The 26,707-nt window shown below is 46.5% G+C and overlaps 1 protein-coding gene across 1 annotated transcript; it reads right to left on the reverse strand.

The window, feature by feature from the left end:
• Nucleotides 1–206: 206 nt before the first annotated feature.
• PSMD6 (proteasome 26S subunit, non-ATPase 6) lies at nt 207–6,522 on the reverse strand. Its single transcript, XM_039695309.1, has 8 exons — nt 6,311–6,522; nt 5,138–5,343; nt 4,497–4,642; nt 3,322–3,541; nt 3,106–3,214; nt 1,946–2,114; nt 669–746; nt 207–522 (listed from the first exon to the last, which is right to left on the reverse strand). The coding sequence occupies exons 1-8, from the start codon at nt 6,453–6,455 to the stop codon at nt 426–428; spliced, it is 1,170 nt and encodes a 389-aa protein (XP_039551243.1). The 5' UTR covers nt 6,456–6,522; the 3' UTR covers nt 207–425.
• Between the last annotated feature and the right edge of the window lie 20,185 nt (nt 6,523–26,707).

Below are 26,707 nucleotides of genomic sequence, written 5' to 3' on the forward strand. Positions count from 1 at the left end.
CCTTCACTGCAAGACCCCCTCCTCTCTGGACAGTGTGCACTCTTCAGTAAAATTTCTGGCCACTTTACTCTTATGCAACTGATTGTTTTCACCCCTGATTCCAATATGAAAGTCTTAAAACAGCACGCATGAAGTGGCCATGAGCTCTCTGTGTGCTGCTCAACATGGAACACTGGATATACAGGCAAGGAAAGGAAAAAGGTCTGTTACAAGAGATCACCAACAGTATCATACATTTAATAAATGAACTGGGTTTCATACACCAGAACAGAACAGTGTGTACATAATGAAGTGGAAAGTAAAAACACTACCTTTCTTGCTAGTTATTTTTTTCCCTACAGTATACCAAGTTATGCAATATATTTATAGGTTACTTCCAAAATGTTTTAAACATCTGAATTTTGCATTCCCTTGCATTAAAAAAATTACATATTAATTACTCGGGAAAGTTTCTGAATTCTGTTTAGCAGCAAATCTCCTTTCTTGATGGTTTCTTGGTACTGCCAATTCTTGCTATCAGGCCTAGGAATTGTGGGGGAAAAAAACAGGGGGTTAGAACTGAGAATAGGATTTATACCAAAGCATTAAACATTTCTGTAGTAAATGTCATCAAAATAGATGTAATTCAACTGGTCTGTTAAAAACAACCTCTAGGGATTGTTACATACCTGTTAGTTTCTACAATCTCGTTTACTTTGTCTATTTTGCAGTGCAATCGCCCAGCTGCAATAAATCTTGAAAGCTCCCTAAATAAAGAAAGAAAGTTTGTTAAATCCTCTTTCACCAGGGACTTGCAGACCGAGGAGCAATGAAAATGCTGTTACTCCATGCTGTACTTCTGAAGCCACAGCCTATGGATCTTCATCAGGTATCTTATGCATCCTCATCTTATTAAGGCTTGGACATTGCACCCAAAAATAATCCTTTTAGTGACCTGAACACAAAACCTCTTAGTTCTTTCTCCTCAGGCCAGTGTTGTACTTGAGTTAGAGAAACTTAGCACTGAGCTTTGTATCAACTACTCTCCAAAGGCAGCAGTAATGCAGAGTGGAATTTGGAATTTATCCTGAGGTAAGTATCTTCATGGCAGCCAATTAATTAGAAAAGTATCTCAAAAATATTTAATTTTTTTAAATGCTTTAAAAATTTTTATTATTATTGTTTTGTTTAACCAACTGGTGTTCTACAGTCCTGATGGTAGAAGAAAATATTCCTCTGTTCAACAGTAAGGTAAGTTAAAACTCATAATAAATTACTGGAAAGCACAAGCTTAAAACCTATGACTTAAAAAAAATTACTTTTGAATTAAATGGTATTTGGTTTCTCTTGAAACACGTATTAATTTTAATTTCTAAATATTTCAAGCAGTTTCATGTTTTTGTAAGTTTTTTATATTAGAAAATCTGAAACCTCTCTGAAACAAGAATAAGTCTTGTGAAGGCATTTGGAAATAATGTGCTTCCTGTACACAGAGTAGAAATCAGTTTCTCACTTCATTCACCACTTAGTTCTTATCATGATCCAAATCTGTTGGTTTTATTCTAGAAAATAATTTCAAATTGGGACTGCAGAGTATGTTTGATTTAAGTGAAAAACATCAGATCCTGTCCACATAACAGAAACCAAGCAAAATGAGAGAGTGAGACTGGCAGAGTACAAAAAATGTGCAGATCCCCAACATTGGAACAGCTCAGTTTTTGCATAGCTGTGAACTAAGCTGTCTAAAATCTAAAGTTCCATAGCACATGGAGGTAAATAAATACAGCAATAAAAAGAACAACAAAGTAATTTATAAAATACCAGTTTTTCACACTCCCATAGAAAATGTAACTTGGCATATTTAGAATACAAGCGAACGAAGATTTTTACTCATAATGAGATCACCATAAATATTAAAAAGGTAAAAAGGGAGATGTCTATGAACTGGAAAAGCCAGAGAACTTACTGATCTATGAATTCTACACTGACTCCAAAGGCTTCTGCCATGTACCCTAACGTTAGGGACCGGTAGGACTCGAGGAGCTGGCTGTAGGCGTGGATCCGCATCTCCCGCACGTAGTACCGGTAGTGAGGGGCAAACAGCCAGTCCTTCTTCATCTCCTGCTCTACAACAGCTGAAAAGGAAAAGAAAGGAAAGTAAATAAAAGAAGGCAGTAATTTCTAAGAAATTTCATACATCAGTTATGTAAATAAAACACACGGCACCAGTTAATAAGTGTAACCATAACTATGTTGTGTTCTTGCACTCCTCAGGATAGGAAAGGGATTCTGCACTAACAGAAGCAAATTCATGTAATCTGTGTCAGTTCTGCAACCAGGAGTGTAAGAACATGCACACAATATTGTGGCAGAGCCAATGGGAGCCTGTAAAAATGCACCCTTCTTTCAGAGGGAGAGGGACCACCTCGCTGAAGGCAAGGGCTGGATCTGCTGCCCGCAGAGCTGGGTAACAAGCAGACTCGGTTTGTAACTCCTTGAGGAAACATTGTTACCCACACCTGTATAAGGACATAACATAAATTTTCTGCTACTAGCTCTTACATTAGTTACAAGGATTTCCAGGCACTGAAGTGATTTTTTTCCCCTGACAGCATCAGTTCTTGGCTTGGGATGAGGCTGGCAAAAGGAAGATGCTGCCCTTTAACTCAGTCTCATCAGGCCTAGACTTCAAGGGTTCTTCCTTGATTTCTCTAAATATCTCATTGTCTTGTATTCTCTCACAGAAGAAAAACAAGCAGTCTGAGAACAGGCAAGAATGAGGGTTTTCTGAACAGCTTTTCTTTGGTGTCACCCTTTTACACAGAAAGCTTTCAAATCTTTCCTGATCTGGCTCTTTAGGTAAGATGGTGTTTCACAGCCATTTTCAAAGTGCTTTTTCACCTAATCAGATGTGACCTTTCACAAGGCTCACTGGATGAGAAATTTGTTTTTCTTTGAAAAATCAAAGCAGAAAATTTTAGGTCACTGTTAAAAAATCTCTGTAGTTTGTTTTTTCTGCACATAGCTCTAGTTTTAGACTGTAGCTACTGCACAAAAGTTATGTACGATCTGAAACAAGTAACTGAATCCCCTGAAACAGTGTTGAGGGACACAACCCCGCCTTACCTAGCGACTGGAAAAAGGCTGCATATCGACACTCGTAGAGAGAGAAGAGATACTGCCTTACAGCTGGCAAACTGTGCAAGGCTTCCAGGATCTCTGCTCCTTTAATCACCTGAAAGCAAACACACACCTTTAACCACCATCCCCTTCAGCCTCGAGATGAGCAGGTTAAGGCCAGGCTCTGCAGTTTGCAGCAGTTTTTCCACCTGCTCTCCTTACCTTCTCCCTCAGGTCCGGCCTGTCCAGGGCAATCATGCTGACATAGACAGTGTATGTTACAAAGGTTTTGTAATCCATCAGTTCATAGGAGGTAAATGTGGAAACTGTATCAAGGAAGAGCTCTGCTGCTTGTTTGAAGTCTCGAATGGCTACACAGTAAAGGCCCTGGTACACCTTGAGACGGTTTCTTCTGTCCCAGTCTCCTCCTTCTTCTATTAGACTTAAAATAGAACAAGAATATTTACTCATGTAAATGTGTCGTGTAATAAGTTATATGAAACAAGCACTAATCAACTGATACCATGAGATTAGAGAGATAATAATTTGGTTTGTGTTACAGCTTGCTGAAACAGCCCAGGCTTTGCACACTTGTTGGTGTAGGAAAGTGGCTGCCTTGGCAGAGGAGAGGCCAGAGGGTTTTGCACAGTGCAAGTTTCAGCTGAAAGGACAAGTTTACAGCCTCTTCAGCTGTGACAACAGGCTCTGGATGTGTAGGTAAATATTACTGTCAGCCTGGGCTGTGGCAATGGATTTCCACTGCCCTTGCTGCTAAAATCAAAGCTGCAGCACAGAAAAAAAAAGATACAGGTTGCCACTTTTTAAGGGTCTGCACAAAACTGGTGTGGCTGTAAGAAGGGTAGGGATGAGACAAAACTGCTGAGAAGGCAACACAAAATATCCCTGCCCAAGAACAAGGGAAGTGGAAACCTCCTCTGCCTTGGTGTCTCATGGCAGCAGCAGAGACTGGAACCACAGCTTTCTACAGGAACTGCTGAGGTTCAAAACACTGGGAGCACAGAGACACTGAAGCTACCAGTGGCACCAAAACACACCGTGCTACTCTGCTTCTAGAGGAAAAGCTCCCTCTTTACAGAGCCAGCTGGGTGCCACTGGGAGCAGTCACACCCCAAGTGGGAGTGGGAGCTGTGCTACAAATACAAATTGAGCCAGCTGCTAGAAAACAGCCACCACAAAATCTTAACCTTTCTCTTGCCCTCATAAAAACATCCAGGAGCAGGAAGTGCTCTAAAACAAAGTAACACCCACTCATCACTCTGGTTCTCTCTCACAACCAGTCCCAGTCATTTCTGCACAGAAAAGTATTTATCTTCCATTTGTTTTTCTACAGCTTGTTTCAAAAATGCTTCAGTGCACTCAGACAGGCCAAGCAGTACCTTTTTGCCTTTTCAATGTTCCTTGTGATGAGGTCATTGTCCATATAAAACAAGCCAATCCTGAGCAGGTAGAACACGATGTCCAGGCGATGTCCCAAGGCCACAGTTTTGTCGTAAGTCTTGCGGAATGCAGTCAGAGCTCCCTCCTGGCAAAACAGCATTTGCTGCTGTAAGAATGTTAAAAGCACCCAGAACATTCACCAAATACCTGTTGTAAGAACACCTGTTGTCTCCCGCTGGTAGCTGTGACTTTGACATTATGCATTCTGAATAATCTTAACGTATGCAAATTTAAATCAAGTTAGAAAAGCTGTTCCTCAGGTATCTTTTAAAGCTATGGAAATCTACTCTGTAACTTGAAATTCAGCTGCATGATCTAAATAGCTTGGAAGAGTCTGAAGGTGTAAGGAAAGTGAATAATGGTGTCTGCAAACTTTTCTCATTGTCAAGAAAAAAATTTTCTTTCGAGGACTGTTTTGTTTCTAGATAATTTATATTTGAGTAAGACCCTCCCCTATCTGCCAGCCACGTGTGAGCTGTGCGTAGAGAAAATGCTCTGCAAGTCTCCCAGTGCTCACCCAGCTAACAGGGCTCCCATGCAGTGTTTTCTACGAGTCCATAAAGCCTCTGCTGTCACCAACCTTGTCCCCAATCCTGCACAGGTACTCAGCCTTGGCCATCATTGCATCCCGGATTTCGCTCTCCCCCAGGATCTTCTCTGCATCTTCTAGCTCGTTGTCAAGACGTTTCAGCTCCTCCTCATTGGCTTTCTTCATCTTGTTCAGCAGATCCGTGTCCATCTGCCACTCCAGGGACTTGCACAGGGCTTCGTAGTACGGAGCCATGTCTGAAAGAGAGGCAGGAAAGGTTCTGCTGATCCTTGCTGCAACGAGAGCATGTTTGTTCCTAAAAGGACAACAGGAGTGTCAACCAGAGATGTCCCTTCTGTGAGCAGGTACCTGCTGAATGCAGACACAGCACAGCCCCTCTTTCTGCAGCCTTGCCCCTCATGCTTCCTCTCACTCATCTCATTTGCACTTTCCCTGCCTCGCACTGGGGTGGCCTCACCTCGAGTTCTGGGGGCAGTTTTGGGCACCACAATAGCAGCACGTGAAGCTGTTAAAAGGCATCCAAAGGAGGGACATGAGGATGATGAAGGGTCTGGAGGGGATGTATAAAGAGCAGCTGAGGGCACTTGGTGTGTTCAGCCTAGAGAAGAGGAGACTGAGGGGAGATCTCAAAGCTGTCTAAAACTTCCTCATGAGACAAAGTGGAGGGTCAGGTGCTGATCTCTGCTCTCTGGAAACCAGTGACAGGACCTGAGCAAACAGCATGGAGCTGTGCCAGGGGAGGGTTCAGTTGAATTTCAGAAGGTTCTTCCCCCAGAGGGGGGTCGGGCACTGAACAGGCTCCCCAGGGCAGAGCTCCTGGAGCACTTGGACAACGCTCTCAGCCAGAGCGGAGCATCCTGTGCCGGACCAGGGGCTGGACTTTGATGATCCCTATGGGTCCCTTCCAGCTCAGGATGTGCCGATTCTCTCTATCCCGCGGTGCTCAGCTCAGAGCTCGGCGGTCCCGGCAGGACGCAGGGGCGCTCGGAGCGGGGCCAGCGCCCTCAGTCCGGGGCAGAGCGGTGCCGGGCTGCGGGGGCCGGGCACACAACACACACGCCCTGCCCGGGCTCGGTGAGCACGGACGGCCCCACGGCTGCTCCGGGGACACGCGGGGGGAGCCGGGGCCGGCGGGCAGACAGACAGACAGACAGGCAGACAGACCCCCCAGCCACCCCCGGAGCCTCCCCAGGCCGCACTCACTGTGCAGCCGCACCGCCGCCATCAGCTCGTCGCGCGCGGCGGGGTCGGGCGCGCGGGGCCGCAGGCTGAGCAGGAAGCGGAGCTGGGCGATGCGGAGGTCGGGGTTCTTGGGCAGCCCCTCCTCCTCCAGGTTCTCCAGCGGCATGGCGGCGGCGGGACGGGGCCGCGGGGCCGGGGCTCGGCGGGACGGGACGGGCGGCTGGGGACGGGCCCGGCCCCCACAGGGCGGCGAGGGGACACAAACACAGAAACAGCCCCTAAATCACCGCCACAGCCACGGGCTGCCCGGGGAGAGGGCGGCCCAGCGCTGGAAGTGTCCAAAGCCAGGCTGGAAGGGGCTCCTGCTCTAGTGGCAGGTGTTCCTTGCCACGGCAGGGGTTGGAACTGGGTGATGTTCAAAATTCCCTTCCAGCCAAAGTCGTTCTGTGACCCCAGAGCTCGTGGTGCAGGGCTGGGCTCGGGCAGTTCTGGAATGTTTCCAGTGAGGGACACTCCGCAGCCCCTCTGGACAATCTGTTCCTGTGCATGGTCACTGCACAGGAAAGTTTTTCCTCATTTTCAGAGGAAACCTCCCTTGCATCACGTTGTGCCCATTGTCCCTTGTCCCATTGCTGGGCAGCGCTGAGCAGAGCCTGGTTCATCTCGGCACCCTCCCTGCAGACACGGACAGACGTGATGAGCGCCCTGCCAGCTGTCTCTGCTCAAGGCTGGAGGGGCCTGTCTGGTGTTTGAGCACAGGGGAAGGACAAAATCTCAAGCGGGTCACAGGAAAAAGTGGGTTTGTAGCCTTTGTAGTTTCAGAAAGGAGCTCAAATGTGTTACACCAGAGCTTGTGCCTCAAAACAAGTAGATGACAAATTATGGGGGCTCTAAACATCCCTGGTTTCAGTTGTATTTCATCCAGGATGGTGGGGAAGTCATACCTGACTTTGGCCTGTGTTCACCTACTTCTCATTTTGTTTTTCTTGATGTTTCTCCATTTGTTAATTAAATATCTTTGATTTTGTCTTTCCTGACCCCACACAGCAAACACTACCAGTGCTGGAGCATGTTCCCTCCCTTGGGAACGTCAGCTGGAGATGGTGGCAGAAGGGCTGGATGATCCCCACGTGTCCCCACTGGTCCTGCCCTGCTCTCCCTCCTCACCAGGGCTGCCCAAAAATTGTCTGTGCCACGTTACAGACAGGGCATTGACTGTGTGGAGCCCTTGAGGTTCATCGCCGGTTGATACCTGCAGTCAAACCCTTTTTTTATCCTTACAACTCTACCTATATCACTCACTGTATTCCCTTGGAAGCTGGCAATGAGATAAAAACACAGTTGGTGCTTTTGGAGTGGAACACAGCTGGGTGCTTGGCTCCTGCAAAGGGCATTTTTAGGTTCCCAGGGCTAATCTGTGGGATACAGGATCCCACCCAATCTCCTGGGCCATGGTTGCTGTACAGCTGAGCTCCTCCAGACACATTTTGACGTTATTTGTTGGAATTGGGGTTTAAGCACAACACTTTTGGCTGGTGCTTCTGATTTGGAGTTGTGCTTTACATCTGGGTGATGGGAGAAACAGTTCCCTTGACTGTTTTGGAACTGTATTCCCAAGATTGGCTTCTGTATATTGGGTATGAATTATTGAGGAGCTCGCTGGAAGAAACAGTTGCCTGCTGTGTATTTGATAAGTGCTAGTATTTTTTACATTGATTCCGACTCCCCCCCTTAATTTATTGGCTTGTAGTTATAGTATTTTAGAATAAACAAAGGAAAAACTGTGTTTTAAGTTGGGCAGTTCCTTTGTTTCTTTAGGAGCAGTCATTTTTTCCTTTGTCTTCTGTTTCTCTTTCGGAGCCACAATCACTTTTGTATCGATTGCGCAAGGAGCAGTGGCTGTGATGCTTTGCAGGGAGCAGCACGCTGATCTCTTGCAGCAGTGTTTATGTTATTTGCCTCTTGGCCTTTGCATTTGCTCAGAGGCCTATTAATTAGTTTTATTTATGGCAGACACTTTTAGACATCTTGCATGGTTGGTTGTTTTTTTTTCCGCATCTTGTCCCCAGCTCTATTCCTTAGGCAGCGTGCTCTGGAGCTAAGGAATGCTGTTTATTCTTTGCATGCCTTGTTTGGGAAGAAAAGGATGCTTGGGGTTTTTCTGCTAAGTAAGGCTGATGTTCCAAGTGCTCAGGCATTGCACACACGGGTGAATGTGGCTTGTGTGAGGGGCTGAGCTGGGATTAGCTCACAAAAATTGAAGACGGAAAAAATTGAACCAGCTCCAACATACAGTTATTGCAGACAGTCCCTCCAGCGACGGGTGGAAGGTGGAAAGTATGTGCAGCTCCCTTGTAAGCAGATAACCTGGCTGTCACCATAGCTCTTCTCCTAATCCCTAATAAAGATTGGTTTGCAGCCACAGCTGGAGATCTGCCCTCTTCCAAAATTCACATCGTTCGTAACCATTATAGTTCTGGCCATTCTCACTGTCCACAGAAACACCCACGCCCTGTCAGCCCCGCTGGATTTGGTATCCCCAGCTCATTGTGGCAGTAAAAGCCACAGATTCATTATGTACTGTGGGAGAAAAATTTCTTCGTTCTCCCATTTCTGGATTTGCCACTTTTTAATTGGCTAAAAAATAAGCTGTTAGGTGTGAGAAGACTAAGGGAACTGAGTTTTAATTTTCCTGGGTTTAGTTATTACTGAAATGCCGTGTGTTGGTTTGTAACCATATGAAACACTAGTTAATTACCCCACACAGCATTTATTGCCTGTAAATATTTGCCTATATTTTCATATTTATGTGTATTTCAGCAGTATCAGGGAGAAAAGGAGGTGGGTACACACATGTGACATTCACTACTAAATGCAAAAAAAACCTCAGGGAGAATACTTATATCTCAAATATTTAAGTGATGAAATAAGACCTTGTGGTGACCATAATTAAATATGGTCTTAGGGTATTCAAAAGGATCCAAATAATTTTTTTTTCAAAAAGGGATCTCAAATGATTGTTTATTTCCTTACAAGATGCATCAGGGCAGTGAGGAGCCCTGTGATGGCTCCAAGATGTTTCTTGGAGTGACAGTGTGGATGTGCTGCAGGTGGGGTCCAGAGCTCACCCTGCCCTGGTGATGCTCACACACATCAAGAGCTTTGTTTGCTCCTTGCAGTTCCCTGGGTTGGACACATCTTGTGTGGTCAGTGCCCCACACAGTGGTCATGGGCATCCCATGTGATGCCACCCTCCTCATTACCATTTTTGTAGCTGTGGGAGGTCACAAACAGGGCTGGAAGTGCAACTACAGATTTCCAGATCTCCTCCTTCCCCAGAGCAGCTGTTAGTTATTGAATGCTACCCAGAGCAAGGTGGCTTTTTATGCATCTGTGTGATGTCGCTCCTGCCTGTGTCCTGGCTCTTGGAGCCGTGCCCAGGCCACCCCGATGTCCAGCAGGACAGCCAGACACAGCGTGTCCGTCTGGAGCTGAGCTGCCACAAGGTGCCAGTGTTTCAGAGCAGGAACTGCTCGGAGTCTCTGCCTTCTGAGTGCTTTGCTGGGCTGTTTTCCCCCCTCAGGGTGCCAAGTGAAGCCCTGCTATAGCTGAATGTTGACTGAAATCTTTGGGGACTGCCAGCCTTCTGCAGGGCCACAGACCACCAAAAACCTGCTGTGTCCCCTCCCCAGGCACTGCCTGGTTTGCAGACCCCTGTGTCCAGCCAGACACCACTTTGCTGCTGGCAGAGATGTGTAACATACTTGTTATGGCACTGTCAGGAGCCAAGTATTTTGCTTGCCAGTGTTATCAAGGGAGCCGGGGACTTTATCTGTCACCAGTCCCTCTGCTTGTCCAGCCCTGCTGAGTGTAGGGGCTCCTCTCTCCAAGCCCATAAAGGGAGAAGTTCCCATTCCTCAGGGTATGTGGCACTTCCCAGCAGCAGGTCACAGAGTGCTCCCCTTTCCTCTCTTCTCCAAGGAGGAAAGGAGCCCTCTTGGCTCTCCCGGGCTTCAGAGACAGGGACCATGCTGGCACTGTGAGCATCCTCTGCCAGCAGATCAGGATCTGCAGCAGGACCCAGGATTGGACCCAGTGCTGCTGAGTGACTTTAATTCCCATTGCAGGAGGCATGAAGGGCCCTGGGAGCTGTTGGACCTGTCCATGCTCTAACAAAAAGCTCTTTGTGTGCAGCCACCACGCTGTGAGCTGCAGGCTCACCTCGGCAATACCAATTACGCTTTCATACCTCGCTGTCATCCTCAGGCATCTTCAAGGCCAGTGCATTTGTTTCATTTGCAGGGCTGGTTTAACTGAACTTGGGAAAAGATGGCACTTAAATCACGTCTGGCTTCATTCTTCGCCCTTCAGTAGTGGAAGTGTTGACAGCAATACTCACAGTGGCACTGAATAAGCATACAAGTGTTAGGCATTGATTTCTTCTGAATAAGCTCCTAGAAGTTGCCTGTTTTCCTAGGTAATTATTGTTGGCATAGGTATGGCTGTTGTCTCAGGAAGTCTGGCTCTCAGAAACTACAGTCTGTGTCAGCAGGGAATGAAAAGCACAGGGTCGAGCTCTCTGCTAGCACAGCTCCACAGGCTGGCTGGTGTTAAACAAGCCCTGGTACCAGCATAAAAACAGCCAGAAAAATGCCTTGGAGTGGGATTTCTGTGTCTCTTGAACCTCTCTGATATTCTTTTATCATCCTTTCCAGGTTACCAATTGCATCTGATCAGCCAAGTATTTGTTTCACAGCAATTAGTGTCTTTTCTTCCCTTGCATATTTTCAAATCAGTAAATCCTTGTTTTGAAGGATAACATTTTACATAAGTGGCCAAATTAAGTCTTTTGCAGAATGAGGGTCAGGGTGCTCCAACAAACAGACATGTTGGGGGAGTTTATTACCCTGGGAAGAGAGGGCTCCTGCATCATTACTTAGAGATCTGAAAAGCTATTAATGTGTAATGGCCATGAGAAATCAAACTGACAGGTAGGGGCAGTGGAGGAGCCTCTTGCTTTGCTCCACACCTCTGGCTGCCCTGGGTGCAGGCATTCTGCTGCCTGAGGCTGGATATATTTAACACCATTGCCTTAGGAAACCTCGGGGGAGAGGCTCTTTCTGAACAGGTGAGAACCCAGTGGATTAGGTGCCATGAAGACATGCAGCAAGTGACAGCTCCTGGGTGAAATGGCTGTAACGGGGAGTGGGGAACGCTGGCACAGGGAAGTGAAATCCTGCTCAGTGTCTGTCCCATCATCAAACCAAGAGACACTGAAATGGCATTTATGGAGATGTGTAAATATACACACACACACACACACAAATGTTTTATGCCTGAGCCTTTTGTTTCAGATCCTGTGTTCCAGCTCGCCTGTTACAATGCAGAAAGGAGGGTCCATGGGAGATGGTAGCCTGCGAGCCTGAAATCAAAGTGAGGTCTGTTTATTGCATCTTGTCTCCTAACTATCAATTTACTTAGAGAAAACAGATACTCTAGACCAACCCACTGATGTATTTGTTTCGTACACAGCAACAGCACCCAGTGTTTTCCATGATAAATGGTGTCAATATTATCACAGGCCAGTGCTCGATCTGGCCCACATGGAGCACAAATATTGATACCTCCTCCAGACTGATGTGACAATTTTAGGGGGGTACCATGCATAGAGTAAGGTGTGCTGCTGTTTAAGGTATCCTATTATGTGTAGAAATCCACAAATCTGCATTAATTTGGTGGCTCCAGCTATGTGTCAGTGTCTGCCTTTGTTTTTTAGGTAATTTGTGCTGTACACTTTCACCCCATGGTTACTTTTATTATATATGGATCCTTCTGTTGGGCACTTCTCTGTTGACTATGATTACTGCCACATCAACTGAAAACGCTCCTGTACTGTATAATTAACTTTATCTGCTTTGCTGCAATGCCTCTCACTGGTAATTGCACACACTTCAGCTCTTTCACTACATTTTTAAGAAGTGCTGATTACTCTTGCCCAGCCTCTGTCCAAACTGGAGGGGTTTTACATGCCTAAAATGATATCTTTTTCCTTTCAGCAGCCCTGGCATAATCTGGATATTGATTGTAGTACATATAATGTGATCTTTAAATAAACCCTCTGTTTGGAATACACTGGGGTTTATATGTGCTGGTGGCAAAAAGCTTGTTTAATTCCTCAGGTTGTTGGCAGGTTGATGTGATAGTTATCAGTTTACTGACATAATTTGAAATGAAGAATAAGGAATTTGAAATCTTTCAGTCACTTGGGAAGCTACTCCATTTTATTGCTCCTTAGCTCAGCCCTCTCAGCCTTCCCTGCAGTTCCAGAGTGACTTTTGTCCTTTGATGATTTTTTAAAGCCTCTTTTTCTCAAGCAATATCTCATGCGATTACACCCTCTGCCATCAGCCTGTGTTTCTGTGCTCTAATGCCTTTGAAGCCCTTGGTCAGCTCGAACCAAATCTGATCAATGTCATGAGCTCTTAGTAACGTCCAGTTCCTCGAAGTTACGGGAGATGAGGGAGGGCAGATCCAAACTGGGAGGATTAGCTGTTCTGCTAACCCACACCACCCTGCCTGCAGTGAGGGGATTCCTGTGCCTTTTGCTCAGCTGGTGTTGAGGGAATGTGAGCAGCAGTGAGGATTGCTGTGTGGCCATTGCAGGGTGCATGGAGGGATGGGAAATACATAGGAGTGAGGAGCAGGGGAAGAAGAGCTGGGAGTGTCACTGTAGTGGGGAGAAGGGATATGGGATCCATGGAAAAGCAGCCTTTATCCCTGACTGCTCACATAGCAGCAGCTGCCACTATAATTGCAAATATTGATGTATTTTCCACAGCTTCTTTTCAAACACACAGCCTGGGGTTTTTTGTTTGGGGTTTTTTTTTCACTCTTTATAACACAAGTGATTTTCACATCATGCAAGGAAAAGCACTTGGCTGGGAAGTGTTGTGCAATTTCTATTGAGATCTCACAGCAAACCAAGCACACATCTATTAATTAAGGCAAAGGGTGTTTGACACAAAACAATAGTGTGATGATTTAATATTGTGTTGTCCTCTAAAATAAACCCAGTGTTGAAGTGACCACAGTCTGAACATCCTGGTAAGTTCACAGGACAAGGCACTTCCCTAAAATATGTGGGAATTTAGCTCTGCTGTTTCTGCAGACTGTTGGAATACCTGGAGAGCACCTGTGAAATGCCCATTAGCTTGATCACCAATTTAACTGTGGAAAGTGCTCTTGTTCCCTTCTCCTGAGTGCACCTCTGAGTCCCACAGTAGGATTTCAGGGTACATACAGTGCTGTGCCCTTGTGCCCAGACACTGATCTCCCTAAATGTTTTGCTTTTATTAATGGTCAAGTTGCTAGCCTGAGAAACTTCAGTTTTGGTGAAAATAGCTGGATTGTTACTTTAGGGGTTTTAATGTTGGTTTTAATAAGTGAGCAGAAAATTCAAACCATCTGGAATTGAGAGTCTGTCTCCGTGCAGTGCTAGAGGATCCTCCTCAACTGATGGAAAAAGCACTGCCATTGCACAGAGTGACTTTGGGAAGGAGAGAACTCAGGTGTCCTGAAAGATAAATACCTGCAGTGTGTTTCTTTCTTTTATTTGCAAGACTAACTCTCCTTTCACTGAGTAGGAATATCCTTCACCCGATAGAGGTGAGGAAAACTCTCCAGATGATTTACATCATGTCTTGAGATCAAGCCTTCAAAGGTCAGAGAGAAAGGCCTTAAGCAAGGAAAGTGTGATTTAGCCCTCTATAAATGCTACTGTTAGTGTCATGTAGGTGACTTCTGGTTGCATATTTAATCTTCCTGAGCTTCGACCTGCAGCCAGCTGCACTCCTCCCCCTTGGCTACATCTTTTTTCTCTCTTAAGTACTGGTCATTATCATCTCTTGGTAACACATGGGACAAAATTCCCTGACAGAAAGAAACAAAAGGAAAATTCCTAACCCCCAACATCAACCTCTAAAATTCCCCCCACAACTCATGTGAACCTATTCTGTGCTGGAACACCTCTGGTACTCACCTTGAACTCTTTTTGTCTTGCCTGCTGAAACACACTGATTGGCACTTACTAGGGCATATATACTATTTGCTGTTGCAGGATTTTTCCTGGTCAATTCACTGTTTATTCCAGTGTGGCACAAGAACTGGGGTGGGATTATCCTGGCCCCAGTCAGCCGCAAGTACTGCTGGGTGGTGTAACATATATTCTGCTGCTTCTCTTAGCTTCTTCCAGCTAACACTTTTCTCTGTTACAACACAATTAATTCCTCTCCAGGTGCATAAACAACCCTTTAATGTTTTTCTACTGTGGCCTGCATGACAGTACCTCCACATCTCACTTGCTTTCCTCTGTGTTCACACTGAATCCTGCCCTGTCATTCCCAGCATCATTACATGAGGCTGTACCTGCTGCTCCGCTTTCCGGACTGGCACCCCTGCTCCTTCCCCTGTGCTTGCAGCTCCTTGTACCGGCAGTTTTGGCTGGAAGAATATTCCTGGATGTGCCACCATCCGTCTGGCACAGGGAGGTGTTCCTTGGAGCAAGGAAGAGGCACTTTGTGAAATGCAGTTTGCTGCTTTTTTGAGCAGAGTCGAAGGTGTCTGGTCTGTGGCCATCTCTGTTTGCTGGGAATTGCCAACTGCCTCCCCGTCGGCTGGAGGCTCTCTGGCACAAATCCATTCTGCTGTCGGGTGCTGGATCTCACCCTCTCTGTGTGTTCTCTGGTCACAGCCATCCTTGGGCAGATGCCATTTAGACACTGGTCCAACTCATCAGACAACTTGCTTTCCTGCTCTAGGCCTTGGACTTCAGTCAAGTTAACCTCTGAGAAACCCTCTCATCTTCAGTTGGATGCAGGAAGGATTTCATTTGTGCTGCCTTTGCTTTTCAATATTTTTTTTCCAGTGGTGCATATATATTGTGTATACACCTATATATGTATGCACACTCTGTGTAGTTAAAAATATGCACTGTGTGCTCTGTGTAATCACACAGACATGCATTAGTTTATCTGTCTGTCTATACATCTGTACTTATGTGTATTGTAAATCTTGTAGGAGTCATACTTGCACTCATTTTTCTCTCTGAAATTTTTTTTTTCCTGGAGTGTTCCCTGAGCCACAGTTTTGTGGTTTGTCCCATTTTTCCCTTTAACATCCATTTTCCAAGAACATCTAAAATTACTAAGCTGTTTATTCAGTTGCCTTTTAATGTCTAGAACCTTTGCAAAGAAATATGCCAGAGCAGCTATTTTCAGCTACCTTTTTCATACCTACTTGTGTTATGTGCTGCTTCACTTGTAGTTTCCATGACAATTATCCCCAGAGTTAGAGGCAGCCTTACCCTCCATTGCTGTTTTGCAAAGCAGCCATTGCTCTTGCCCACTTGAGACTCTGAGTGCAGAAGTTCATTTTTAATACAAGTTTTTATTTTCCATAGCTTCTCTATATCCCACTAGCACTACTTGGGTTCTGCAGGTTGCTGTAATATATATTGCATCCTGCCTATTTGCCATGGTAATGATCTGGAGGGCAGAGACATCCCATCCTCAAAAGGAGAAGCATATTCTTTGGACACAATGTCCACAGAAGGACTCTCACAAAGGATTAATTTCACCTGGTGCAAGGTAACCCACTGCCCAGCAGTGGACTGGAGCCAGGTTTGGTTCCTGGCAGGAGGGAAGAGGAGGGTGGGCACAGTGGCTTTGTGCAGAACCTGAGCCCTGGCTGGCTCCTGCCCCCCCTTCCCCCGGCACCAGCTCCCCCCTGGGCACAGCCTCTGTTTGGCCACATCCTCCCTCCTGGGCACAGGATGCCACTTTCTTCCCGCACAGTTGTTCAAACATGAAAATAATGTACTTTTAATATTTTGAACTGTATGCTGTTCAATATATATTTCAGTATCTTTTAATGTTATTATCATTTTGGTGTTTTTCTCTTGCTCATTCTCCTTTTCCTGTTTTCTCCATCCCACCTCTAGTGACTCACAGCAATTTTTGAAGTGCCCAGCAGCAATCCTTTGATATATTAGCCTTATACATTTCCTTATCTATTCAGTCTGGTACATGTAACTGAGCTTTCTGTATGATCTACTCTCAATCTTGCCAGTACCTCCTCACCCTTTCTGTGCATCTTTTTTTTTTTTTTGTTCTTTAGTTGACTCTTTCCTTCCAATTTTCCATGTGCTGCCTCCTTTCATTCTTACCTACTTGCATCCTTTCCACCCACCACCCCCAGTTTCCTCTCCTGAATCCACTTAAGTGTAATCTAAAACATACTGCTTGAAAGTGGAAGCCCAGAGAAATATTTGCTCTGGCTCTCGCTAGCACCTCTCAATGCCAGTGAGCTCTGGGACAGTGGATTCTCAGCCCTGCAGTAAAATGAGCTTTTCCTGTAAGTTGAAAATTTGATTCTTTCTCACAAGCTACAGTCAAAGTGATTGTCAGCTCAAAAAGTACCTTTTAACTAAATTCAATGGAATGCATTCAGAGCAGATTTTTGAATTTCCACATGATAAAATTAATTACAATAAGCAGCTTGTTACTGAAACAGAAAATATCCAGAATGCAAGAATATTTGGAATAATATTTTAAGGAAAAAACATCGATCAGAGAAAAAAAGCTTCAAAGGCCAAACTGATTATCTTCTTAAAGAGTCTTAATAGTTTGTAAGATAAATGGGAATGAAGAACTAGGGGAAAGAGAGCTCTTGGAGAGAGAGTGTGATCTGCCACAGCACATGAGCTGTGAGTGGTTCAGTGCTGAATAGCCCCAAATTACCAACCCACCCAAATGGCACCAGTGACCAATGGCCCAAATGCCACCACTGACCAATGGACTGACCTGGCTTGTAGTGTGGCAAGGGAGACTGAGAGCTCCCATTTCAGGAGACTATGGGATAATGAATGTGGCTGCTGGTTACTGAGAGCAGCTCTTCAAAGCTCCTGAAATGTTTGTTCGTCCTTTTATTTGCTGTTACTCATCTCATCCTCAGTCAGATGAAATGCAGGGTTTTGCAGTCATGCGGGGTGAATTGCTGGCTAAGTTCCTTGACTTGTTCCACTGGCTGGTGGAGCTGATCTGCATAGATGCACTTTGTCAGTCTGATCCTGGCACTGTGTATTGCCCACTGTGAGATCCAGCCCAGCCGCAGCAGGGTTTGAGGCAATATTCCTTGTCTGATGTGCCTCACCAGAGACACCCCCTTGTGGGTACCTCTGGCAGTAAGGGGTTAACCTCCCTTTCCTGAGGATCATTCCTGTTTGTGTTCTCCTGTTCCCCTGCTGTGTATCCAGCCCCAGCTCCTTGGTACAGCCTTGGTAAGAGCTCCATTTCCCAAATGCCCCATGCTCAGGGCTGTACCCAGCAGCATGGCAGCTGGATGGGATGCCCAGCTGGACTCCTCCATGGGCACTGAGTGGCTGGTTGCCTGGTTTGACAGTGTCTGCCCACACCTCTTCCCAGCTCAGCCTGGATTGTTGGATGCGCTGTGGGGAAGTACAAGCGGTAGCAGAAGAAATCAGAGGAAAGGAGGAGTGGAGGACCAACCTGTAGATTGACCAGCCCCCACCATGCACCAGAGAATTGTCTCAAAGCATTAGCCAGGAGTGGGGCTGGGACCCTAAAAAAAGGGCTAGGGTGAGCAATGGGGAGACAAGGAAGAGAAGGGGAAGGCAGCCAGGCTGGTGAGGTGGGCCTGGAAATTACATCTGGAGCTGAAGCTCCCCGACTGCATCTTTCCCTGTGTGGTTGGACTTGCCACAGTGCCCCAGGGATGTGGATTTTGGAGGCAGTCATGCCTCTTCTCGAGCTGTGGTGTTTATGGCCTGCTGTGGTTTTGGCACACAGTTCCTGTTTCAGCTTCTCCCCAGATGCATGGTTTGGGTATGAAGGCTCCCTGTGGCACAGGGGTCTGCTCCCAAAGTCTGAGGGCTGCATGGGCATTGTCACTGGTGACTTGTCCAGAGTCCCTTTCCAAAGAAGATGGAGCCAAGGTGTGGCTGCCCTGCAGTCCCTTCTGTTGGTACAAGGCAGCTAATATTTTATTCCAAATTGGACTAATGATGAAAATGTGCTGGACACTGGAAAGAGATGTCTTGAGCACACAAAGCAGCTTACAAGCCTGAGAAGCAAGGAGGGAATTTTTCATTTGGCAGAATAACACGCATAGCAAGCACTCTTGTTTTTAATAAGCTCACAAAGCTTTTTTGAAAGCTAGGGATTTTTTTTCCATCCTGAACACATGAGGTATTTTCATTTCATAATGAATGTATGTTACGTCCAACTTCCAGAAAGCCTTTCACATGAAAACAAAACAAAACAAAAAAAAATAGCAAAGAATATTTCAGATGCTGAAGCGAACAGGGTGGAAGTAATCATGAAAGAAAATGCTGGAATATTTGTTCTGTGCTCAGAGATTGTGTGGTATCTTGTATTGTCTGAAACAGCACCAGATAATAATCACAAGTGCAAATCTCTCAGGCTGGGGCAACAGGGAGAGGAGCCAATCTCTGTGTCTCCATAGAGCTGGAAGAAATTTCAGATATTTCTGTTTGTCTGCAGAACAGCTGGGGACTTCTCAGACATGAATCTAATTAAGCATATTCCTTGCTACAAACACTTCAAGTCCTATTTCTGAGATCCAAATGTCTTTCCAAAATGAAGCCGTAGGAATATAGCTTTCATGCAGCCTGCTTTTTCTAATTTGGTCTGGGCAAAATTAAATTACAGTTATAAGCTCAGAGGAGAATTTACTGAAGTCAATAATATTGATTGATATTTGGGTATCAGCATAATGCCATGCATTAGTGATAGCTGAATTTAATCCACAGGCCCATGAGGCTGCCAGAAGCAATGTGGGTATTGGATTGGACAGGCTGGGTGACATTTGACATTTGACATGCCTGGTCCCCTCTTTCCAGTATGGGTGTCCTCCCCACCATTTGGTGCTGGTGTCTGTCCCTGCCTCCTGCCCTGCCCTGGGTTTGCAGGTGGTCAGGCTAGAACCAAAACTCAAATATTAAATATTTTCTTTTTTTTCCCCCTCTGTTTGCCAAATCCCAAGGTTTAAAATAGAGCATTTATTTTCTCAGTAGAGAAAAGGACTTGCCACAGCAAAGGGCTTAACTGGAGCCATTTCATTCTGCTGGGATGTGAAGTGGCGCAAGCCTGGCTGCCTGAGCACAGTGTGAGCAGCCGGGCTCCAGCCTTGGCATGTCCCTGCTCCCTCTGGCACTGGGCATGCTGAGCTCCTTCAGCTGTTTTCATGGCACAAAGCCCTGGTGGCACAAACTCTCTGCATGGCTCTGTGGACTGGCTGCTCATCTGGTAGCCATGCCCAGAACACAGGGCAACTGTGCCCAGATCAGCCCTGGCACCCCCTCTCTGACAGCCCCTGGGAGCCCCAGCCCCACCACAGCAAACCATTAACTTCCAGTCTGCAGCCACCTTGTTTTAAACTCTGGGTTTCAAACCAATCCAGAACAGAAAGAACATTCCTTCCTGCTTGCTTTCTTCTGTTTGTTTTGTTTTTGTGGCACAAGATTGCCACTGACTTCTCTGCTGCATGTGGAAGCCCTCTCTGGAATTCTTGCAGATTTGAAGGAATCTTTTCCTGCTGATATTGCAGGGAATACACTAATCTGAGCAAAAAATCCCAGTATTGATGTATTCATTAGAGTTTTCATCTTTTCCTTGCTGTATTTATTCCTCTCATAATTCAGTTGAAGCCAAGCATGCAGGAGGTTGGTCCTGGGCTTCAGGTCCTGCTCTCTGATGCAGGTCACAGCCATGGCAAGGCTCATTGGCAAAGCCACATTTCCTCAGACCATCTCATGCAACTGGAAAAAACAGATAAGCTTTCAGTCAATAAGCTTGGGTCTCTTTATATGCAAAGTTATTTGTCTGTGCTCCTCAGAGAGTTTGATTTGTGTTCATTTGCATGTACCAAGTATAGTGAAACCCAGTGAATTCTCCTGACATGTTTTCACTCCTGCAAGAAACATGATGGGAAGTGGAAGATACTATCATCTCCCTCCCTAGTGGCATCAGTAAGTATCACACATATCAGATTAAACCCTTGACATTTTTCCAACAGTGTGAAATTTGCTTGAAGATGCTGGAAAATGAGTTATAGATGTGAAAGCAAGTCTTGGAATATGAATGCAAACATGTTAACCCTAAAAGCAGTGTAATTTGCTTTTTCTGAAATCCTGGTGTGTGGAGCTGGAGGAGCTGGCAGGGAGAACTCCCAGCACAGAGCCTGGAGGTGAAGAAGATGTGGGCCATGAGACAGAAATGCCTTTTGGCTCCTGAGTAGTGATGGCTAATTGAATCCTGCCCAGTGATCCTGAGGGGTGCACCCCAGCAGTGAGGGGGGACATCACTTGGGGGTGCCTGGTGTGCTCCTGCCCCAATACTGGGTGCAAGCTCCAGTGTCATTGTGGCCCCTGAGGAGAGCTGCCCAGCTGTGCATGAGATAAAAAATACACTTTTCAGCTGAAAAGATAAAATCCCTTAGCTGCAGTATGATCATCCACCTGCAAAAGATTTCAGGGAAGAAGCAGGTCAGTCGGGGATTTGAAGTGCTCTTGTGGGCAGAACTGAGCCTTTGATGTAGAATTTAAGTCAGGACTTTTATGTCTTACAATGAGACTGATTTTAGTGTTTTTACTGCAAAAACTCTCCAGTAGGTTTTCAGACACTTCTCCCCCTGACATGCTGAAGCTGAAAGGCACACTAGGGTAATGATTTTGGATTTTCCATGCTTGCATTTGGGATCTGTCATGTTCTGATGGTGAAACCTCATCCTGGTAGAATAACCCCATTGAGCATGGCACATCCCACTCAGTCCCTATATTGGGGGTGGTTTATTATCCCATACCATTTTTGGGGTGTTTGTTTTGTTTGTGCCCAGGGTAGCTGCTGTCCCTGCCCCAGCCCCCACCCTGACTGGCTCTGGGGCTGTTGTAATAAATGGGAGCCGAGCTGAGGTTTCTGGAGGGAGTTGGGTGCAGGGTGAGAGGCAGCCTTTCCTTTGGGCATTCTGTTCCACTGGACACACACGGCCAGTACCCCTGACCAGGGATCCTGCTGTTTCTGTGGGCTTTGCCTGCTTCTTTTTGGTTTTTTGATTTGGTGGGGGTTTTTTTTGGTTGGGTTTTTTTTTTTTTTTTTTTTTGGCTTTGGCCCTGTGACTTAGCTTGCCAGCTTGGCTTCTTTTGCTGCTGTGCTGTCAGGAATCCCAGAGGCAGTGCATGCCCTGCCAGGACTCGGGAGCATCCTCGTTTCCCCACTGGGAGCTGTCCCCACCCTCCACACAGCCGGGACCCAGGGATCAGCCAGTGAGAAATCCCAGGGAGTCTCTCTCTTGTTCTGCCATGTTTGGGAGGTGCTGCTGCCCAGTCCCTGCTGTGCCTCTTCTGCTGCTCTGGGTTTTTTGCTACACTGGAGCTGTTTCACCCTCTGCCTGCCAGGCCGTCCCTCAGCCTGGGTACAGCTGCAGTGTTTCTGCTGCCTCTTGCTTGTTGCTCCGAGGGAGCCCGCTCTGCCATTCCACCTTGCTGCTTCAAAGGTTTCTTGCTGCAGCCCCTTTCGCTCTCCAGAGGGGCACCAGGACCAGCTGTCCCTGTGAGCTGTAAAGGCCGCCCTTTCCCCACCCTCCCTGCTCGCGCCATCACCGCGTGAGGGAGGCCGAGCCTGCGCCACAGCGCCCCCTGCAGGCGTGGGGGAACCGGCGCAGCCCCGCCCGGCCGGGAGCCAGCAGCGCCCCTGCTGGCCGCAAGCGGAACTGCGCCAGAGGGGAAAGCGCCGGGCGGGGATGGGATGGGATGGGATGGGCTGGGCTGGGCTGGGATGGGATGGGATGGGATGGGATGGGATGGGATGGGATGGGATGGGATGTGTGCGGTCCAGCCCCGCGGTCCGGGGGATGGGATGGGATGGGATGGGATGGGATGGGATGGGATGGGATGGGGAAAGGCTCCACAGCCTGCATGGCTAGCACTTATTCCACTTTCTGTGGTAAATAAACAGCTGGTTTTCTTCACTTTCACTCCCTGTTATCTGTTTCTCTCACTGGCAGAAAAGAGAGATAACGAAGCCCTTTCTCCTTAAGGAAAATGCTCATTACAGGGCATTTCCTCCTGAAATTTGTCTCAAACTGGGACAGTCTCCTTCTGCCTCTGCCATGGATTGCACAGGGCAGCAGTGAGCAGCAGCAGCAGAACAAAAGCTGAGAGACACAAGAAATATTGTGCATTGTAGGGAACAGACTAATTGCAATCCAGAGGAATTGTTGAGGCAATTACACTGTTCAAAGCGCTTTCAGTGCCTCTTAATAATTTCTTCTGCATTATCCTCTTACTCCCTTGGAGATGACCAAGCCAGAAGTTGATTGCAACTGCTGCTTGTGAGAGTGCAGCGGTTCCTTGGGAGCCATTAGGGATACAGCATCTGCTGGAGTTGCCATGGAGATGCCAAGACTGATTGTAAGCCAGGTGAAGTGCTCCTGCTGCTGCTGGCTCATCCCTCCTGGGGGACATGGCCACACAGCCTGACACGGTGCTGGGAGGAGCAGCAGCCTCAGCCTGGGCACTGCACTGCAGGGAGGGACCAAAGCCAGGCGCTGGTGGCTGGAGCAGGACCCATCACCAGAGTGGTGAGGCTGTTGGGAGCAATGCAGACAGGTTTGAGATGTACATTTGCAAAAGGAGATTGGCCACAGGAGGGGTTTGCTGCACCGGGTCTCTGTCCCAAATGTCCTGTGTTTTGCAGGTTGGTCTCACTGACCTGGCCAGGAGTTGCTCCAAGGGAGCTGTGGCTGTCACTGGGTGTTTATACCCAGAGGAGGAGGAGGAAACTCCTTTTGGGGTTGTGTTGGAGCAATGAGAAATCTGGTCTTTCAAAATCTGGCAAGCACAGTGTGACTTGAAGTACAGTCTGAGCATAAATTAGCTGTGAACACATTTGTCTGTGGCAGAGGGAAGGTGGCTCTTTGGCAGCAGGTGGCTTGGCTTGCTCTTATGCAACAGATACTCTGTCTTCACTTAATAAACAGATAAAAAGGTGATGCAGTTGACATCAGGCTCATCTATTCTGAGATCTGGCATTTGGGAACATGGTTTCACTGCCTGGATTTGCCTGGAAGCATGTGCCATTTCACAGGCAGGAAGGTCCTTCACTGCTAATAAATTCTGACTGAGATTTAATTGCAAGATAAGCAGGTGCCCTCTGTACCCCAGCTTTTCACTGCAGCTACTGCCTGCATTTGTGGTTTGCCCGAAAAATCAGACTTGCATTCAGTGCTGCCCTCTCCTATCTATCTATCTATCTATCTATCTATCTATCTATCTATCTCTAAATATCTGCATATATATATATATAAATATATATAAATATATATATTCTACTTTATAACTATCCTGCCCTGACACAGTGCTCACCTCCTTTGAAAGTTAAAACAGTTCTTACATATTTCAGTCATCAGACTGAAGGTCAAGAATCCTTTTTTTTTTTTTCATCTTCTTTTGAGAATGGTAATGGAAAAAAAAATATTACCAGATATGAAAACAGGGTCAAAAAGTTGCAGATAAATGGGACAGAGCATCAAGTGAAGTGACAGGAGACCTAATTATGGGATTGAAGCTGTGGCATGAAATTCTCCCAGGAATTTGTATCTCCTTTTCTTTTTTTTCCCCAAAGAACTTTAATGCTCTTTTCTTTTCTCACCTGAGCCTTTTAGAAATCAGTATATTTTTAGCTCAAAGTTAGAGACAAGGACCCAATGGCCTTGGCATTAAACGTTTCCATTTTCCAAAAACAGTTGGAGAGGTGTTCGCATTTCCCTCCTGGTATTCAGGACTGGGTGACTGACCTTGGAAATGTGGGGGAAGTCAAGGAAAACCATTGGGCTTTTTTTCCTACCATTTTAAATTGGAGTTTATAATCACCACCACCACCCATCCCGCTGTACTTTATACCAGCTACTCACTTCATGTGCTTAATTTGGAAGGGCAAAATTCTGTGGCACCAAAATATTATACCATGATTGCAGCTGTCAGCTCTTCCTTGCTGGGTGTGGGTGGAATGGGCCATGTGGGCCTCTGGTGGGAGGTGTTCCATGGCAGGAGAAGTGGAACTGGGTGATCTCTGAGGTCCTTTACAGCCTTTACATTCTAGGATTCTGTGTTTGCAGAGTCATGTTTGCACACCCAGGAGTGACCGCTCACATTCCTGCTCAAGGGCTTGCCCGTCCAAAAGGTCAAACTTGCTGGTGCAGGTGGCATTTGACAGGACAGATGGGTTAGCCAGCCACAAAACTCTGAAATTCAGGCTTCTGGAATTCAGAGACACACAGACTGAGGGAGGAAATTAGCAATGAAGTTAAGGTTGAGAAAATGCCCCCCGTGCCTTGTGCTGTTTTGTGAGAAGAATAAGAAGTGTGTGCTCTGCAGGTGGGCAGAGGCCTGGGAAGATGCTGGTGGGCAATCCATTTGCACAGTCCTGTGCTGGGAAAGTGATGGTAATGCATCAGTGAGAGGGAAATATTACTTTGTGGGTATGTAGTGTCCTCCCACTGCTCCCGAAGCTCCTCATTTCCCAAGATTCTATGAATAAATAATGCAGTATGAAAATACAGGCCAGGTGTTTATCAGGGCTGTTAGATGGAAGCATATCTGGAGCTGATTTTGAGCTGGCTGTTGTGCCTCTAGGTTAATGTAGTGGCTTTTGGGAACATCACTTCTCTGGAAAACCGTGCATGCTGCTGGGGAGAGGGTGTCATGCTGGTCCCAGAACATGCTTATCTTTAGGAAAGAGTACTGGGAAATCTTTCTTCAGTTTGGTGAAATGATTACTGCCTTATCATTCAGAGCTTGAGGGATATATCCATGCTGTTATTATAACATGTTATTTCTTCACAGTTCCTCATATAAATGGTGGAGGCTGTGATGTCTGTGTGAATGTGCAGGAGAGAGAGAGCCTTGTGCCTCTGTAAATGAAAATCCATTTGTTTTCTGTGCTGGAGGTGGATGCTCAGTGTCAGGCTCTGAGCTTGCTCTGGTGGTCACAGTGAGCAGTGGTCAGTGCAAGGTGTAAAGCTGCAGGCACCAGGAGGGAGAAACAACCTGCCAGATCCTAAAGCAGCAGCTCAGGGCACCTGGGAGGCTCCCTGCTTCTGCAGCAGAGCTTGTTGCAGGTTCTGTGGGGAGAGAATCCAGATGGAAACAAACCAGGGCCATGCTGGGGTGGTTACTCCACTGCTCCAGTCCCCAGAGCAGGACCCTGGGCAGCCTCCTGCCCCTGGCTCATGGAGAAACACTGGCCCCAGGACAGACCCTCAAACCAATTTCTTTATTCCCAGCAAACCAGGGATTTGAGCTCACTTTGATGCCAGCAGGCAGGGAGGCTGCTGGTGGTGCTGGAGGAGCTCCACACCCCAGTCCTCCCAGCCTCTGTCCAGGTGTGCAGCTGGAGGTGCCTTTTTTGTGGGTGGCTGCACTGAAGTCTTTCAGGCTTTAGCAGCTTCCTCAATGACAAGTGAGGGGGGATTTATTGGGAGGTGGAACCTTCTCTGCCAAGAGCAGAGTGGCAGCCCCTCACAGAGACCCAGAGGGACAGGGGGAGCTCTCCCTCTAGCAGGTTGTTAAAAAGTCATTTCAGGAGAAGGCAGAAATCCTGCTCTTAGAAAGGCTGTGTCACTTGCTAACCAGGGTTTTCCACTTCCAGCCAAGCCATGTCACTTGGAGGATGCTCTGATTGTTCTGCCAAAAGATAGGCCCAGGCCACACCAAGGGGAAAGTGTTCCTGTAGGCACCAGCATTTTTTGTTTTTGTAATGAACAAAACCTCAGACTTGTGGGGTCCACATGTGCAGGGACAATGGCACAATCCTCTCTGGACAGAGGATTTACTTCCTGGAGAGGACCCCATTCCCAAACTTGGTGCTTACAGCATCTCTGGAACTGTTTGATCTTGGAGCCTCACTTGCTGCCTTCAAGCCTTGGCACAAACTCCTATTCAATTTTCTATGATTTTTGCCCATTCTTTAGCTTGTTTCATTCCTCATCCCAGTTTTCTTCTGTACATGTGACTGAATCCAATACTGCTCCCTGGCCAATTATGGAGATCTGGAATACTGCATTGAACTCTGATCTTGAAACTGTCACCTGTGGGGAAAAAAATTGCATTACACGTGGAAATAAAATCAAAATTTAAATTTCACTGAAAGGAAAAATGAGGATTGAACAATTTTCATTGTAATCTTCATGTCTTAAACCAGTCTCAATATTCTAGCAATAATTTTGGGTTGTTTTGACCTGAAAGAATCAAAGTCTTTCTTTTCTGACAAGGCTGACAGATGCTTTGACTGATGACAGCAAAAATCAGGTCTTTTAGTTTAAGAA

Source organism: Passer montanus, unplaced genomic scaffold (genome assembly GCF_014805655.1).
Source record: "Passer montanus isolate IOZ18808 unplaced genomic scaffold, ASM1480565v1 scaffold9, whole genome shotgun sequence".
In the NCBI taxonomy this organism is placed as follows: Eukaryota; Metazoa; Chordata; class Aves; order Passeriformes; family Passeridae; genus Passer; species Passer montanus.

Bases quoted from the DNA above. Each gene is read 5' to 3' on its own strand.
- PSMD6 (XM_039695309.1), bottom strand. From the start codon at position 6,455: ATGCCGCTGGAGAACCTGGAGGAGGAGGGGCTGCCCAAGAACCCCGAC. The intron at 4,643-5,137 runs GTTGGTGACAGC...CTGTTTTGCCAG, and splicing joins TGTGCAGGATTGGGGACAAG to GAGGGAGCTCTGACTGCATT. The intron at 3,542-4,496 runs GTACTGCTTGGC...TTCTATTTTAAG, and splicing joins AACATTGAAAAGGCAAAAAG to TCTAATAGAAGAAGGAGGAG.